The sequence below is a fragment of the Ambystoma mexicanum genome, chromosome 4p (genome assembly GCF_040938575.1).
Source record: "Ambystoma mexicanum isolate Mex_15411 chromosome 4p, UKY_AmexF1_1, whole genome shotgun sequence".
NCBI classification, from domain to species: domain Eukaryota; kingdom Metazoa; phylum Chordata; class Amphibia; order Caudata; family Ambystomatidae; genus Ambystoma; species Ambystoma mexicanum.
Genome location: NC_090927.1, coordinates 1,218,965,865 through 1,218,981,375, shown reverse-complemented (window position 1 = coordinate 1,218,981,375; position 15,511 = coordinate 1,218,965,865). Strand labels below are relative to the sequence as shown.

The window sequence follows — 15,511 nt, the reverse complement described above, 5'->3', positions numbered from 1 at the left end:
GCTGCCGGTTTTAGCTAGAGCCCGTAGGACACGGGGCAAGTGTGCGGGGGGTCGGGCACCCGCTACAAGACCTAGCAAGGGGCAGGGTGAAATGGGGGGCACAAATAATTGACTGCAACTACGGCCGGGGTAGAGAGAGGGTGATAGCCAGGGCCGGGCTCAATCCGAGGCGTCCACCGGACGAGTACGATTGGGGGGGAGGGGGGGGAGTCCTAGGTAACCGCACTCGGAATAGTGTATCGGTGACGGTGAATTACGGATCGCCTGTAAGATAACTCCAAGACTTTATGCAAATAAAGCTGCTGAGGCATGTTAACCTTCCAACCCAAACTGGTGTCGTGTCAATTTTCTACTGCTTGCATGGTATGACTGATTAGGAGCAGAGGGGGGGGGGTAAGAAAGGGACGGATAAAGGGGGGGGGAAGGCAAGGCGCTGAGTGCCCACGCTAAGAATTAGCCATCCCAAGGATTCATAAGAAAAAAATTAGCTCACATTGGGTGAAAGAGTTAAGAGTCTGTCTAACAAAGCGTGTGTGGGTGAAGTGTGTCACAAGACTGCTACATAACCGCTTTCTAATATGGCCTCCTTGTTGGGTTCAAGTCCGCTTCCAGAGCCAGCCCATGAAATCTCTGTCACTAGGAACGAAACAAGGAGTCAAACGATGCTGTGATCCATTCCCAGAACATGCTTAGCCTGAAAAATGTATGTTTTTGTCTGAACATTACCAGCACAAAAACTTCTAACAACCGTAGAAAACACTTCCTGGGCAAACTGCTTATTTAACACCTGAACAACTGACCTGTTTTCCACATAAAAGTTCAGTTTCCTACTCGCCAGCTCCCTCTCCCACACAACGCCAGAGGCACCGCCAATGGGGAGAATTTTAAAAAAAGCAATACTCTGCTTTACAAAATGAACGCAACAAATACTGCATAAAGGCTTGAAACATGCTTAGCACATAAAACAAATAATCACTGAAGCCATTATAAACATTGATGTGGTACAGGTCTATTGAGCATTGCCACAAAATGCAAAACACAATTCAGAAACAATGCTTCGATTAAAAATTAAAAAAAAAAAACACTCCATTCTCTCAACAAGTAGAAAATAAAGAAACATGTTAATCTTACTATAAGTCCTTTTGGCTCCATCATGTACTATGCACGGTCAAGATGCGAAGGTCAACGGGTGAAGCTTATACATATTCTAATATAATACAGATTACAAATATTTTCGGCTGAGTTCATTGGGCAGCTTTACTGGCCATAATCGCCAGCTGTTTCTTTTTGTCGTACTGAACCCGTCAAGCTAAACACATCTTGTTGTTGATTTATCTTTGTCGTGACTCCTTCAGCAAGTCATCAATCTTCAAGAAAATCATCAGTCCTTTATGATCGATACAATACAGCAGGGAGTGTCCTCTTTCTAGAATCGTCCACAGCCACTTGGGTTAGGTACCGTTGTAGCAACATGAGGTAGCACCCAAATGCGGGAAAATGGCGGATCTCTCGAGCTTCACCGAACGGGCACAGCAGAAACCTTTTTACATTTGAAAATGACTGCTTCAGTTACCCCAAGACTAACGCAATATGATTGCGCGGGCTTCAGCCACCTCATATGCCCGCCAGAGGTATCGTTCCTTGTGTCTCGAGACGCAGATGAAGTGTTCGGTGAACTCCTTGGGCTTTCCTCGGGGTTGGAATCGTTCATCATTTCAGCCCTACTGGGTTCATCGCTGACAGCCTTCAGCGGCCTGTCGGTTCTGTGGCTGCCACTAATATGCCATAGCAACTGTTTATGGAGTGCCTGGCTGAGCAATAAAACGACGGTTCCTCCAACACGAAGCACCCTGTAAAAGATGAAAATGGATTCGTTTTCAATTAATATACTTTGTGCTCCTAGAAAATGAATTCAATAAGTAATACCCCATAGGAACGTTTCTTAGATCACTGTTAAATGAAAGACACATTTAATTTCTCCAATCCGTAATAGAAATGTTAGCCACATTATAGACATACATCACAGGATGTTAAAACCTGGCTCTTGTCACCTTAAACATGTACGCTATGGTTGTTGCGCTTTACAAATGATGAAATACATACACAGCACCAGACGCAGAAATGTCCATCTGTATGAACACACACGACATGCATCTGATTTGTTATAGCAACCATAATAGATAGAACTGAAAGTTAACGCATATTAACAGCAAAATGATGGGCACAGGGATCAAAAGTGAATGTTGTATCCTGTGAATGAACTGGAGCGATGATGTGAGTGAGTCAGAGGGGTGTATGAGGTAGTGAGGACCGCTGAGACGTCGGTGTCTGTTGGTGCCTGTGTGATCCTGTATCCGCGGAGTATCCTCAATGTAACCTGTAAAGAAAATGACATCCAAGAGGAATAAAGCAGTGCATAACTGCGACCAGAGTATCCAGCCTCCTTATTACAACTGGCTCACTACATTGCGGAGATGAGGTGTCGACAGCACAGAGGAAGAAGCTGTGCTGTGTGTGAGGACACCTTGCAACATCTGCCACCACTCAAGAAAGATAAACCATCAACACAAGTACAGAACATAATCACACTCCTAGTAAGATGTGGGGCAGATCCAGAGAACAGTGATGAAAAGAACAGATGCAGTACCTGGCACAGAATCTTCTGTGGCACTGATGCTGGTGATGCGGCTTTAGGATCAAGTTTATGCTGCAATACCGACTCATATTTTCACTGCAGAAAGTGATTTCCATGAAGAACTCTGTCTTCATAGTAAGCAGCGTCAAGGCACAAGAATGGAAAGGACACCAATGATGTCCCCCTGAAGGAACAACAAATGGGCTTGATGGGAAATAATTCAGCAGAAGCCCCTACAGAAATCACTCCACTGTAGCGGTTGCAAAAATGGGATCCCTACTGTACTGGCCTCTTAAAACACAAAGAGGTGCCAGACCGGGGTTTAATGTACTAACATGAAGGTCACTGTTTTGATTTGTAGCGTTCCAGAACCACAGTAGTTGAGGGCTAGCCTGGGCAGGGGAGCCTGCTGCTCTCTGGCTCCTGTCTCAGTAAACATAACTGTTTATTACTCACTGCGTTGTGCCGATTCATCAGTGGCAACGAGGATGTAGAGTCGTTCCGCACAAGGGTCGGAAAGAAGAATGAGTGCAGAGGCCTTTCATGCAACAGTAGGCACCGCCTCGGCAAGGAGGGAGAAGATCTGCCCAGCGATAAGGTGGGATGCAATCTCTGTCACAGAGAGGCAAAGGGTGGCGGAAAACTTATTAAAAAAAATAAAAACAAACTGAAAGGAAGGACACTCTGGAAGTAACGCTTGTGAGCACCACCCCTCTGCCAGGATCACGTGCAACGTTACGTTGCAAATGCCTCCCTCCTCTACCAGCATTGTGACGCGCTGTTAAGCAACGCAACGCGTCACAGCATCAACAAAGGCTCCCGGACAGTATTGTGACGGGCTCCCAAGGAAGAGAACACAAACATTTCTACAGTGGAAGCAGGCAACACGCCAAACTCTAGTGGGGAGAAAGGTTTACAACACCCCAGGTTTGAGACTTACATTATAGCCATGGGCAGGGACAAATTTAACCCCTCCACGAAACAAGCACTTTTGCTGCACAATCTGGGCCCAGAGGGACGCAGTGTTTTCAATGGTATCCCAGAACCACAAGGCGAAGGGGCAGGTGACCTAAATGAGTTCACTTTGGCTGTTGAAAAAAATAGAGGAGCATCTTGAACCTTGGAAAAATGTGACCTTCGAAAGACACAAATACTTTCAAAGGACTCAAGACACATCGAAGTCAGTAGAAGGGTACGTGGCAGTGTTGAGAACATTCCGCCATACTTGCGAGTTTGGTGCCCTAACAAACTCGTTGACTCGTGATCAACTGGTCAGCTGCACCAACATCCCAGGGTGCGAGAAAAATTACTGTCAAAGGACACGACTCTGGAACAGGCAGTGGATCTAACGAGCAAACGACGCAATAGATGAAAGAAATGAAAATAGAAGGAAACTGTCAAGTGTGCGCAGTGAGTCAAAGAAGAACATTTGGAACAAGGAAGGAGTGGATGTGATACAAATGTTTTTGATGTGGCAACCCTAGACTTTCAGCACCAGTGTGTTCTGCCCCGCGAGAAATGCAGACGCAAGGGGCATTTGGCATGCATGTGCAAGGAAACTACCATTAATGATGTGGAGCACAAGCAAAGCCATTGTGAACTAGAAAGTGCTCTACCTCCCCAAAGTGGGGAAATTAAGCCTTGACATATATTTGAAATATCTGCAGTGTCTGGGGGAATGGAAGGTCCTGTGGATGCGTTTCAAATTGATGCTTCAAGGTTAACTATGAAGGTAGACAGCGCCTCTACCTGGACTATTCTATTGGAGGACACCTTCACGAGTACCTTGTCGAAAGATGTACAGGAATTATTGTCATCTCAAGTTCAACTATGTGACTATGGTGAGAGTGAAATAGAGTTGCTAGGGAAGTTTCAAGGGCTCGTCGGCTACAAAGGCAGAGAATGTGTAGCAAACATCCAAGTGGCAAAGAAAGGATCATCCTTGGTGGGATAAGAAAAGCAAAGAAACTTACGGGTTCGCATTCAAGCTAATGCACCCATTCCAGTAACAATAGCGGAAGTGGATGATACATGGACTGCAGAATTTCCCAAGGTATTTTTGGAGAATCTGGTTAAAGGACTTTGAACATTGTATCAAAGTGAAGAGAAGTTTTCGGCCCGTGGTGCATAATGTGTGACCAGTTCCCTACAATATGAAGAAACAATTGCATGAGGTATTGGATGGTGTACTACAGAGAGGTGCGATAGAATAAGCGCATGGTACGGAATGGCTAACTCCAGTGGTCCTAGTAGCAAAGAATAATGGGAAGATTTGTTTGTGTGTTGACTTGAGAGAGCTTAATAAAAATATCTTGGTGGAAAGACACAGTCATATCGTAAGTACTGTCTGTGTTGGGAGACTCAAGTTGGTTCACGGTCATGGATCGGTCAGAAGCTTATCACCAAGTACCGTTGTTTCAAGAATGTCAAGATGTCACAACATTTATCAAGCCGGAAGGAATTTTCAAATACCTTAGGATGGCTTGGCATCGGCTGCAGCTGTTTTTCAGTGGGTGATGGAGAAGGTCTTAGAGGGTTGCAATAATGTGATTGTGTTCCAGGACGACATCCTAATTTTTGCGAATTGCATGCAACAACATGATATAGTATTGAGGTGTGTGTTGGAGAAATTATGCGAGGCTGGTTTGATAGAACAGTGCAGTAAGTGTAACATTGGAGTGCACGAGGTGGAGTATTTAGGGTACAAGATCTCGGCTCAAGGGATTTCTCTCAAGCACAGTCTGGTAGAAAGTATTAGTAAGGCCCCAGCACCGCAAGATAAGGATCAGTTGAGGTCGTTCATGGGAATGACCGAATTCTATCACAAGTTTGTCAACAATGTTGCTGTTATTTTGACAATGTTAAGAGCGTTGTTAAAGATGGGCGTGACGTTCCTGTGGTCAGATGAGTGTAGGGAAAGCTTTTCGGGAGATATAGGAAGGAATCTCCAATGCACCTTCTTTAGGGGGGTTTGTAAGCGGAAGGAGGACATTGACAGTGGATGCTAGCCTGTTGCGTATGGGGCATCTTTGTTGCAGTTGGAATGCGGGAAGGAGTAGCATGTGATTGCATTTGCATCTAGACCATTAAGGGGTGAAGAGAAGATGTATTCAGTTGTGGAGAGAGAAGCATTAGCTGTGTTTTGGGCTGTCATGCAGTTTACATTTTTCTTGTGGGGCCAACGATTTATAGTAAGGACAGACCACTGACCATTGGTGCAGATGTTAGCTGGAGGGGGTTGGGCCAAAGGGTCACCTAGGATTTCAAAATTGGTTTTGGGATTGCAAAACAATGACTTTCAGATGCGTTATGTCCCTGGCAAAGAGAATGTGGTGGCGGATTGTCTCTCGAGGCTTCCAGTGGATAGTGAAGTTGTAGGGAAGGAACAGGAAGATGAAATGATTGTTGCCAATATTGGGCAAGGTGCCTTGAATGAGGAGGCTTGGAAGGTAGCTGAGGGAGATGACAGTACTTGGCAAAGTGAAGGAGTGGACAGTTGAAGGTTGGCCTGGTAGGGAGGAAGTAGAAAGAAAATGTGATCTATTTTATGAGGCAAGGAATTAGTCGTTTGTCTTTGTCAGGAGGAAGACTCAGGAGGGGGCATAAGATAATTCCCCCTGAAGGTATTAGGGGCAAACTAATAGATATTGCCCATCAAGGACATTGTGGAATGAACATTACAAAAGATGTTAAGGCAGAGTTACTGGTGGCCAGCTATGGATAGGGAGTGTGATGTCTGTCTAGCGAGTGATAAGTGTAAAGTGGTGAGGGAGACGCCACTGCCAGTGCGAGTACCTGAAGAGCCGTGGCAGAAGGTAGCAGTGGACTTAATGGGTCCCATCCAGGGTCTGGGTGAAGGCATCACATTTATTGGGGTGTCGGTAGATTATCACTCAAAGTGGATAGAGTGGAAGGGGCTAAAGGAAGCTATGGAGGACATAGTTTGGGACATTCTTTTTAATACTTTTTTTTCAGGAAGGGTTCCCCCCCCACAGACATTTTAACAGATAATGGTGTGCAGTTCTGTTCAGAGGTAATGAGCAGATTTTTGATGCGGTTTAGCATTTTTCACACGCGTACCGCATTATATCATCCCAGGGGAAATGGACTGGTAGAGCGAGCAAATAGGTTTCTTAAAGGAGGTATTCAGTTGGCCATTAGGTCAGGGTTACCATGGAGTGATGTTCTGAGGGAGATGGTGTGGAGCTACTGTGTTACTCCTCACTCGGTCACACAAGAGTGTCTCCCTTTGTCTCATTAAAGGGACAGCAACCAGGTACCAAATGATATCCAGGATGGATAGGGTTTGCTTGCAGCGTGAATGTCAATCAGAAGGAGGTGATGAGATTAGTGGAAGAGACTTGGTGCCAAAACAAACGAGTGTTTGATGAAAGTTCTAAAGTAAAGGAACTGGAAAGGGTGATTGGTGATTTGGTGCTTATTAAGAATCCCAGGTATGGTCTCAAGTGTTTGGAAAGTATATTTTTGGGACCAAAATGTATTGCGGCAGTGAGGAATGGTGTGGTGGTTGTTGATGGTGGAAGTATGGTCAAAGGATAGGCTAGTGTTGAGCAAGGAAGTGAGTGGAGAAGGAGAGAGTGGTGATGAAAGAAGTACAGTGCTGGATGGGGGACGTGTGGGAGGAAGAGCCAAGAAGTTTTCAGTCAAGTTCAAGGATTACCTTTGTGGTTAATTCTGACACACCTAGCGTTATGTTAGCTTTTTTTGTACTATATTCTTTTTCAATTTGTGTCTTGGGTTTGTTTTTTGTTTTTTTTAGGGTTTTTAAGGGGGGTTTCTTTTGGGGGTGTTTATATTGTTTCATGTTGTTCTTTGATCACTGTTAAGGGGTAAGATATGTTATGATTTGTAGTGTTCCAGAACCATAGGGGTCCTGGAACACAGAGTAGTTGAAGGATAGCCTGGGCAAGGGCACCTGCTTCTCTCTGGCTCCCGACTCAATAAATGTAACTGTTTGTTACTCACCGCGTTGTGCCAACTCATCAGTCACCTTTGGCTAACAGCAAGAATTCCAGTGCAACTGTTGTGATACTTGACAAAAAGTCAGGGCCTCCCCTCCACTAGAACACCAACTTGAGAACATCCTCCAGGGGTAGTCTTTAAGGGATTTTGTAGCCCTTCTACGGGCTGAACAGAACAGATGCCAAGTGCTTTTTTACTTCATTGGCTGATGTGAAGGTTCAGGCTCACACTCTGATGCAGACCCTTTCTCACAAGGAGATTTCCTTGGAGGGCAGACCAATAAAATCAGAAGCTCTGGGTTTCCAGTCCTTCTCACAGAGTCTGGTGCCACAAGGATCACTGTGGTACCATATTTCCAAAGCCATAACAGGAAGAGAGGGAGGAGGTGGAGTATTAGAGGGAACTCGTACACAAGATTTTATTCCTAATACATCACCAACATGTTCCTCGCTCCCTTCACTGGAGCTAGACAACAGAATCTTCTTATTCTTACTGGAGGCACAATATTGATTTTTTGTGTCCCAAACAACCTGAAGATAGCATCCATAATGATAGTGAGCTGCCTCTAAGGTGCGCAAAAGTGCTCTTCATTCAGTAGGGAAATGTTGGCGGTCACGCACATTAGGTCCTAGTAACCTTGTAAGGGAAACTTTGATTGTGCAGGCCAGCCACAAATGACGACCTCTGGACCTTTAGGGCCCATTGAAAAGAGTAAATCTAAAGTCAGGGCTCAGTGACCAAGACGATGCAGAGGGCCATAAAAGCCATAAGTCTGAAAAAACTCTTGCTGCTGTAACCAGAAACTCACATCGACAAGAAAATGAAAAGAACTGATCTCTCCCTCTCTCTACGTACATGGAAATACTTTCCCCACGTATCACCACCAAGACATCCCCTGTCAAGTGCAGTTACCTAAAGCGAGACAGAGATGATAAAAAATGCAGAGAGAAACCCAGAGAATGGATGAGAATTCATGTCCTGAAGAGATTGTTAACGCAATATCTGAAGACCTCACCTTTATTAGCTAGACACAGAACTTAAGACATTCTGAAAGAAAGAAAATTGGTAATCCTGTGCCGCTACAATTAACTGCACATAAGTCTGATGTTTGGGATGGACCATTGTGACAAGGTTAGCAAGCTGACCTTCAAGACTGGGGCAGGAGGCCTACAAGGTTGGAAGGCAGAGCAATTCCTACCACAGAAGGGGAAGGTGGCAGTTGGATGGGCCCCAGTTCCTGCCCCAAGTGCCTGTATACATCTTAGCAGTACCACTTTACCTTTGATCACCCCATACTACCTGACAACCATGCTGACCAGTTTCTTTTTCTTGTAGAAAAAATAACAATCAATCAGGCTTCATTTCGACATATATCATAAAAGCATGTATCACAATCATAACCTACAAACATATACAAACTCAAAAATAGCAAATACGCACTTCATCGAGATACAGGGTCATTGAACTAAAAAAGTCCTGTTTTGTGTAAACATATTAATTAGTAAATTGAATGACAATTCATATTTCAATCCCTTAATTTCCTTGTTTTCAATAGTACTCTAGGGCGTATACCCTACTTCATGCCATCTTGATCCATCCAACTTATTCTAGCAATATGCAGATTTGGATTATGAGGAGATACAACCACTCATTCCATCTACATGTGTCATAATTCAAAAGTGTGTCTTATTTTAGCAGCGATCTTGGGAGACACTACTAGGTTTTCCACTCAAAATCATCCGATCGCCCTTTGGAGTGCTTTCAAATGTATTCAATTGGCCTTAGGTTATACATAGGACCTGTCCTTTCACTACTACAGATGCTTTCAGGAACTTGGGTCTTTTATTCCAGGCCTTGTTTAAATAGTGAGCAACAGCAAAAATGGTATCTACCTGCTCCATCTTTTTGCAGAAAAGGCATGCAGCGCGGGTATCTCTGGTACCATGTTGTATTAGACAAGGTTTTAATTCCTTTCATTAAGGGTAAAGCGGCACCTTTCTGACCCTCCCGATTTCCAAATGCAATAAAGGATGCAGGGGAAATATTCCTGGCCTCGGTTTAAAGAGCAGTGAACGCACCTATGAGACTTTTATAACATCAAGGTATTTTTCTAGTTGAATTTCGTCTTGTGTGTACGCTTTTGTGGGGCCTCTTTACAGCAGAGCTACGTTCCACTCAGTCAACTCAGCTTTCAGAGTTCCTTAGAAGCGCCTTTGATCATGCTCGTTGTGGTCCATCAATGAGCCATGCTAAGTTTACAATGGCGAAACCAAGCAAGGGTCCAACCGTTTAGTAAATTCATTATCTACCACTGCTTCCCTATATTAACTTAAAGCTGGGGAGGACCAGAGTGGTAGCAAATAAAACAAGTGGCCAAATCTTCAAAATGACTCCAATACATTACCAGTTTAATTCTAGATGCAGGACGGAGGTGGTAGCAGACTGTGGTAAAGAGTCTTTTCAAAAATTAATTTTCTTGAACTGCAAGCACTGGTCCCCTTCGTAAACATACATAATAAGGTTGGGGTCAAGAGACACCCTTGCCTTACTCCTTTCTCAACGTTGAGCTGCTTGGTATTTTCCCCTTTTACCCCCATCTTCCCGATGCACTGTTACTGGAAATGGATCCGCTGGGGAGGTGAAGGTAAATCAGGGAAGGTTGAAGAGTGTGCGGACAGCAAAGTTGAGGACATTGTCAATCGGTGAAAAAGCATAGTTGGGGAGGCCAGAGACTAGACTGGCACAGTCGTCAGATTGAGAGAGTACTAAAGAAGAGATTAGTTGCTTAGCAGTATTGAAGGGAATAAAATGTCTTATTTTACTGATGTTGAGGAGACCAAGTCTGGCTGCAGTGGCAGATTTGGAGATGAAGATCGAGAAGTTGTGAGATGGGTCAAAGACGACATCAAGCAGATGCAAGCAGAAGCAGAGTAGGGAAGGTAGTCAGGAGAGAAGAATAAAAGAGGGGGAGAGGAAGAGATGGTCTGTCTGAATGGACAAAGAGAACTTCAGTTTTAGTGGAGTTAAGCATGTGCGAGTTAGATGACCGTTAGACATGTTTTACCGTAATTCATTAGATAAGGAGGGAAAGAAGAAGATCTGAGTGTCACCAGCAAAGAGTTTATAGGAGAAGCAATTGCAGGAGCTCACAATGCCAAGAGTAGGCATATAGAGAGGGCAGAAAAGTGGACCCAGGACTGACCCTTGGTGAACATCAACAGTAAGAGGTGAGTGGGGAGGCAACACTGTTCCAGGACAACTGGATTGTCTGGAGGTGAGAGGCAAATCAATGAAAGGCCCTTGTCCCTGATGCCTAGGAGAGAGTGTTGAGAGAAGGACAGAATGGATGACGATATGGAAGGCAGCAGGGCGGTCGAGAAGAACAAGCACAGATTAACGGTTAGGATAACGAGCGTAAGAGATGTAGTTGCTGACACTGAGGAGAGCCAACTCCGTAGAGTGCAGAGGTTGGAAGCCAGACTGAAGAGGATTCCGGAGGTTGTGTGCATCAAGTAACTCGGAGTCGGTTGAAAACTACACAGTCAATGATTTTGGAACAGTGAAGTAGACAGGACAAACGTTGACAGGACAGTTAGCGTCTAGGCCAGGTTTCTTAAGGATATGGATTACAGTAGCCAATTTGTAGGATGATCGAAAAGTGGCACTATCAAGAGAGGAGTTGAAGATAGAAGTAAGATATAGAGCAACACTGGGAGCTAGGTGTTTCACTATGTGATATGATACGATATGGCATTTATAAACGCGCCTATACACAAGTGTTTCAAGGAGCGATGAGGCAAGGGAGGGGGAATAAAGGGAGGACAGGCAACGATCCTACTAGGCCAGGTGTCATTCAGATCGCGCAAGTGCATGGGATGGGGGAAAGGGGAAGTGCGGCGAGAAGGGACAGTGCAGTACATGGGCATAGAATAATAACAATAAGTAAAAGGATTACCGAAGTCAACCTCCATGGCGGCCATCAGAAGAGAACTGGGCTTAGTGTCTCTCTCATCTATGGTCGACCAAAGTGCCATGAGATTTTACAGGAAAATAATCCTGGCGGACACATTACCTGCATATAACATCATCAAGGAAGAACTGGAAAGCAGCAAATGTAAAGCCCTTAACAAGTGGGTTGAAAATAGAAAAGAGAAGCTAACCGAAATAGCATGTACAGAAAAAGAGCTAAAAGAAAATCCGGATAGAATTGAACAAAAAATGGAAGAAATGGATTGGATACATACGACTGAGAAAGCAGTTGAGAACAAACTCCTAACTCATCTGCCCCCAACTTTTAACAAACTGAAAAAACCACAAAACTACTGTGCTAAATTTCCGGAAAAAAGGAAAAGTATTCTCTTCATGAAAGCGAGACTAAATCTACTGTTAACACAGGAAATCATAACCATCCGGGAAACAATGGGCCAAATGGGATGCCGTCTATGTAAAAAGGCAGAGGTGGTTGAAACCCTGAAACATCTTGTTATAGACTGTCCCAATACCAAAACAGAGCTATTTACCTCCTACCACTGATATCCAACCCGTGGATGATGCAAGAAGATGACATATGGAACAGAGTAATATCTGGAGAAACCAACAGATGGACGGCGGCCATGGTGAACTTAATCGAACGAGTATTTCGCCAGATCAATGAGGCAATGTCCTCACCAACGCCCACATAGGAAGGTGAACCTGTCCAGTGGATGAAGGTGACGAGGGAATTGTCTGACCACCGTAGAGATATCGGTGGATTCGGGATGAAGGTCTGAGCGAAATCTAGCATCGGAGTCACCAAGCTCGATTGAAAGTTTGATAAAATTCAGGTGTTCCCTGAATAAAGCTCAATAAAAAAAATAAAAAAAATAAGTGAAAGTAAATGCCAACAGGTGGCAAGTGCAAAGGTAAGTGCAGACATCAGGTGTCAAGTGCTGGTAGTGTGACTGTACAGATACAGAACTAGTCCCCAAGTGTGGGGGTTGCCAGGCAGGCAGTGCTGGTGTGTGTGAACTGGCGGGGGGACTTGGGCCCGAGAACAGAGGGTGGCCAGATAACCAGTGCAGATTCAGTTTCAGCCAGGAGGTCAGCAGGGGAGAGGAGGAGAAAAGGCAGAAGCAAGAGAAAGGTTTTGAGGTGCTTCCGGAACCGGAGATGGTTCTCCTCAAGTTTCAGGGAGGCAGAGAGGCTGTTCCAGAGGGAGGCCCCAGCTGAAGAAAGTGATCTACCACCAACTCCTTGCTTGGAGAAGCGACTGACCCTAGGGAGTTGGAGGCGGATGAGCGAAGAGCTCGAGAGGGAAGATATTTAGGAAGAGAAAATTGAAGGTATTGAGGCCTCAGGCCCCAGAGGCCTTGTGGTCAATGCAGAGGGTTTTGAACTTGATCCTCGCAGCCACTGGGAGCCAGTGCAGAGATTTCCGTCCTGGAGAGATACAATCCCTGGGCTTGCGGCCAAGGACAAGCCTTGCAGTCCTGTTCTGGATGAGTTGCAGAGGGCGGAGAGTAGAGCCAGGCAGACTTAGAAAGAGGCTGTTGCAGTAATCCAGCGTAGAGAGAACCAGAACTCTGGAGATAGTGAGCTTCTGGGGGAAGGAGAGGAAATGTAGAATACCTCTGAGGATGTGCAGCTGGTAGTGTGACTTCTTAGAGACGTCTGAGATGTGAGGAGAGAAGGGATGTGAGGAGAGAAGGAGAGTGTGGAGTAGAAGACGACCCTGAGGTTTTTAGCCTCGCAGGTAGCAGCAGGAGGGGGGCCAAGAGCGACCGGCCAGAGAGCGACAGGAAAGGAGGGAGCGGGTGTGCCGATTAGGAGAATCTCAGTCTTACTGGCATTAAGGCAGAGGTCATTGGCGGCACACCACTCCTGGATAGCAGACAGTCAGAGATGAGAGACGGAGAAGAGATGGCCGAAGGTAGCCTGAAAATGAGCTGTGTCATCTGCATAGCACTGAAAGTTGGGGCAGAGAGCTGCAATGTGGTGGGCAAGAAGTGCCAGTTATAGGTTGAACAGCCAGGGAGAGAGATCAGACCCTTGGGGGACACCACAGGTAGAGAAAAAGATAGCAGAGAGGAAGGAACCAAGTTGGACCTGGGAGGGTCGGTCAGAGAGGAAAGAAGTCAGCCACGTCAGGGCCTGACTGGTGGTACCCAGGTTATCACCTAGACATTTGAGCAGGATGGCATAGTTGACGTGTCAAAGACAGAAGAGACATCAAGCAAGAGGGCACAGGGGGTGTTAGAATCAAGGTTGGAGAGCAGGTCTTCACGGATGTTCAGGAGAGCAGTTTCCGTGCTTCTGGCAGCTCTGAAGCCAGACTGATGGTCATGAAGACAATCAATAGATTCAGTGTGGAGATTAAGCTGGGAGATGGCCAGTTTTTCTAGGAGTTTGCCCAGGAAGGGAGTGATGGAGATTGGCCGATAGTTAGCCGTGCAGGAGGGGTTGGCAGAGGGTTTCTTAAGAAGATGGTGCACAGGGGAGTGCTTCAGGGGGAATGGGAAGTGGCAAAGGAGTGGTTGCAGAAGTCGGCTAGGGCCCGTGCCATGGAGTCGATGTGGTCCTTGATGCTTTTGGAGGAACAGGGATGAACCTGTTTTGACGAGACTGTCATAGATCGGACTTGTCTAGAAATCTCGTCTGCTGAGAACAGGGGAAAGGCAGAGAAGGAGGGAGGAGAGGTGGCTGCAGAAGGGCCAGAGGAAGAGCAGGGAGTAGAAGGTGGGAGGAGAGAGGAGGAGAGCGAGGACAGGATGTCCTGAGTTTTAGAGATGAAGTGAGAAGCCAGTGCTGTGCAGAGGGCCTGGGAAGGGACAGGAGAGGTAGAGACTGCGGCAGGATTGGCCAGTTCCTTGTAGATTTTAAAGAATTCAGCCGAGTTGTTGTAGAGACTTGGGCTTGGATAAGAGCTCTCTTCTTGGTGAGGACAGAGAGGCGGTATTGCCTTTGGAGCAGGCGGCAGGCCAGTTTGTCAGAGGATGTACATGAAGCACGCCATTTCCTCTCGGCCACCCTGCACTTGTGGTTTAGGCTGACGAGGTCTGAGTCTTACCAGGAGTTGCACTTAGCTTTGGGCTTCAGGTGGATTCTCATGACAGGGGCAAGAATATCAGATATAGCACAGTGGAGCAGGGAAAGGGCTGTGTCAGGGTGAGAGTCAGCCAAAGCAGGAGGGGGGAAGGGGAGTGGCAGCGAAAGCCTTAACTGACACACGCTTCATGGGTCGGATGACCGAGAAGGTGGGTGGCAGTGATGGAAGTGGCTTGGCCTGAAGGATAGAGAGGGTGAGATGGGAGGAAAGGAGAAAATGATCACTGCAGGAGAAAAGAAGGGTATGCAGAGTAGAAAGGGGAAGGTCTGAGGAGATCACATCCAGAGTGTGCCCTGCAGAGTGATTCGGGCCAGAGGGGAGAATAGAGAGTGAGAGAGAGTTACAGAGGTCGTGAAAGAGTCCAGAGGGAGGACAGGAGGAATCCAGGTGGATGTTGAAGTCTCCAAGAAGGAGGAGTTGAGTGGTCAAGACCAAGAGTGAAGAGGAGAGGTCCGCCCACTCAGAGAGGAAGGAGAAGATCTGACCAGGTGGCCGATAGATAGTAGCCACAGTAAGGGAATGGCTAGGTGAGACGAGAGCCTGCAGACGAGGCATTCAAAAGAGGAGTAGGCCTGCGTAGGCATGACAGAGGCAGGAATTCACTCAGGGAAGATCAGGTCTACACCCCCGATGGAGCGGTTGGGCCTGGGCGCGGAGAGGATCTTGTAGCCGTCAGGGAGGAGCGTGTCAAAGCTTGTGACAGAGCTGTCCGTGAACCATGCCTCGGTGAGACCGAGGACATCGAGGTCTAGTTCCTCCAGAAGGCGGCAGATGTCAGAGGAGTGTTTGACAGCTGAGCGAGAGTTAAG

The 15,511-nt window shown here is 46.2% G+C and overlaps 1 protein-coding gene across 2 annotated transcripts in view; it reads right to left on the bottom strand.

The window, feature by feature from the left end:
* Positions 1–993: 993 nt before the first annotated feature.
* Positions 994–15,511, bottom strand: part of THUMPD2 (THUMP domain containing 2) — a 297,270-nt gene continuing 282,752 nt past the window's right edge. For both annotated transcript variants that reach the window (XM_069606871.1, XM_069606872.1), the window contains one exon: positions 994–1,850. In XM_069606871.1, coding sequence (XP_069462972.1) covers positions 1,517–1,850 — 334 coding nt within the window. In that variant the 3' untranslated portion in view covers positions 994–1,516. The remainder of the gene's footprint in view (positions 1,851–15,511) is intronic.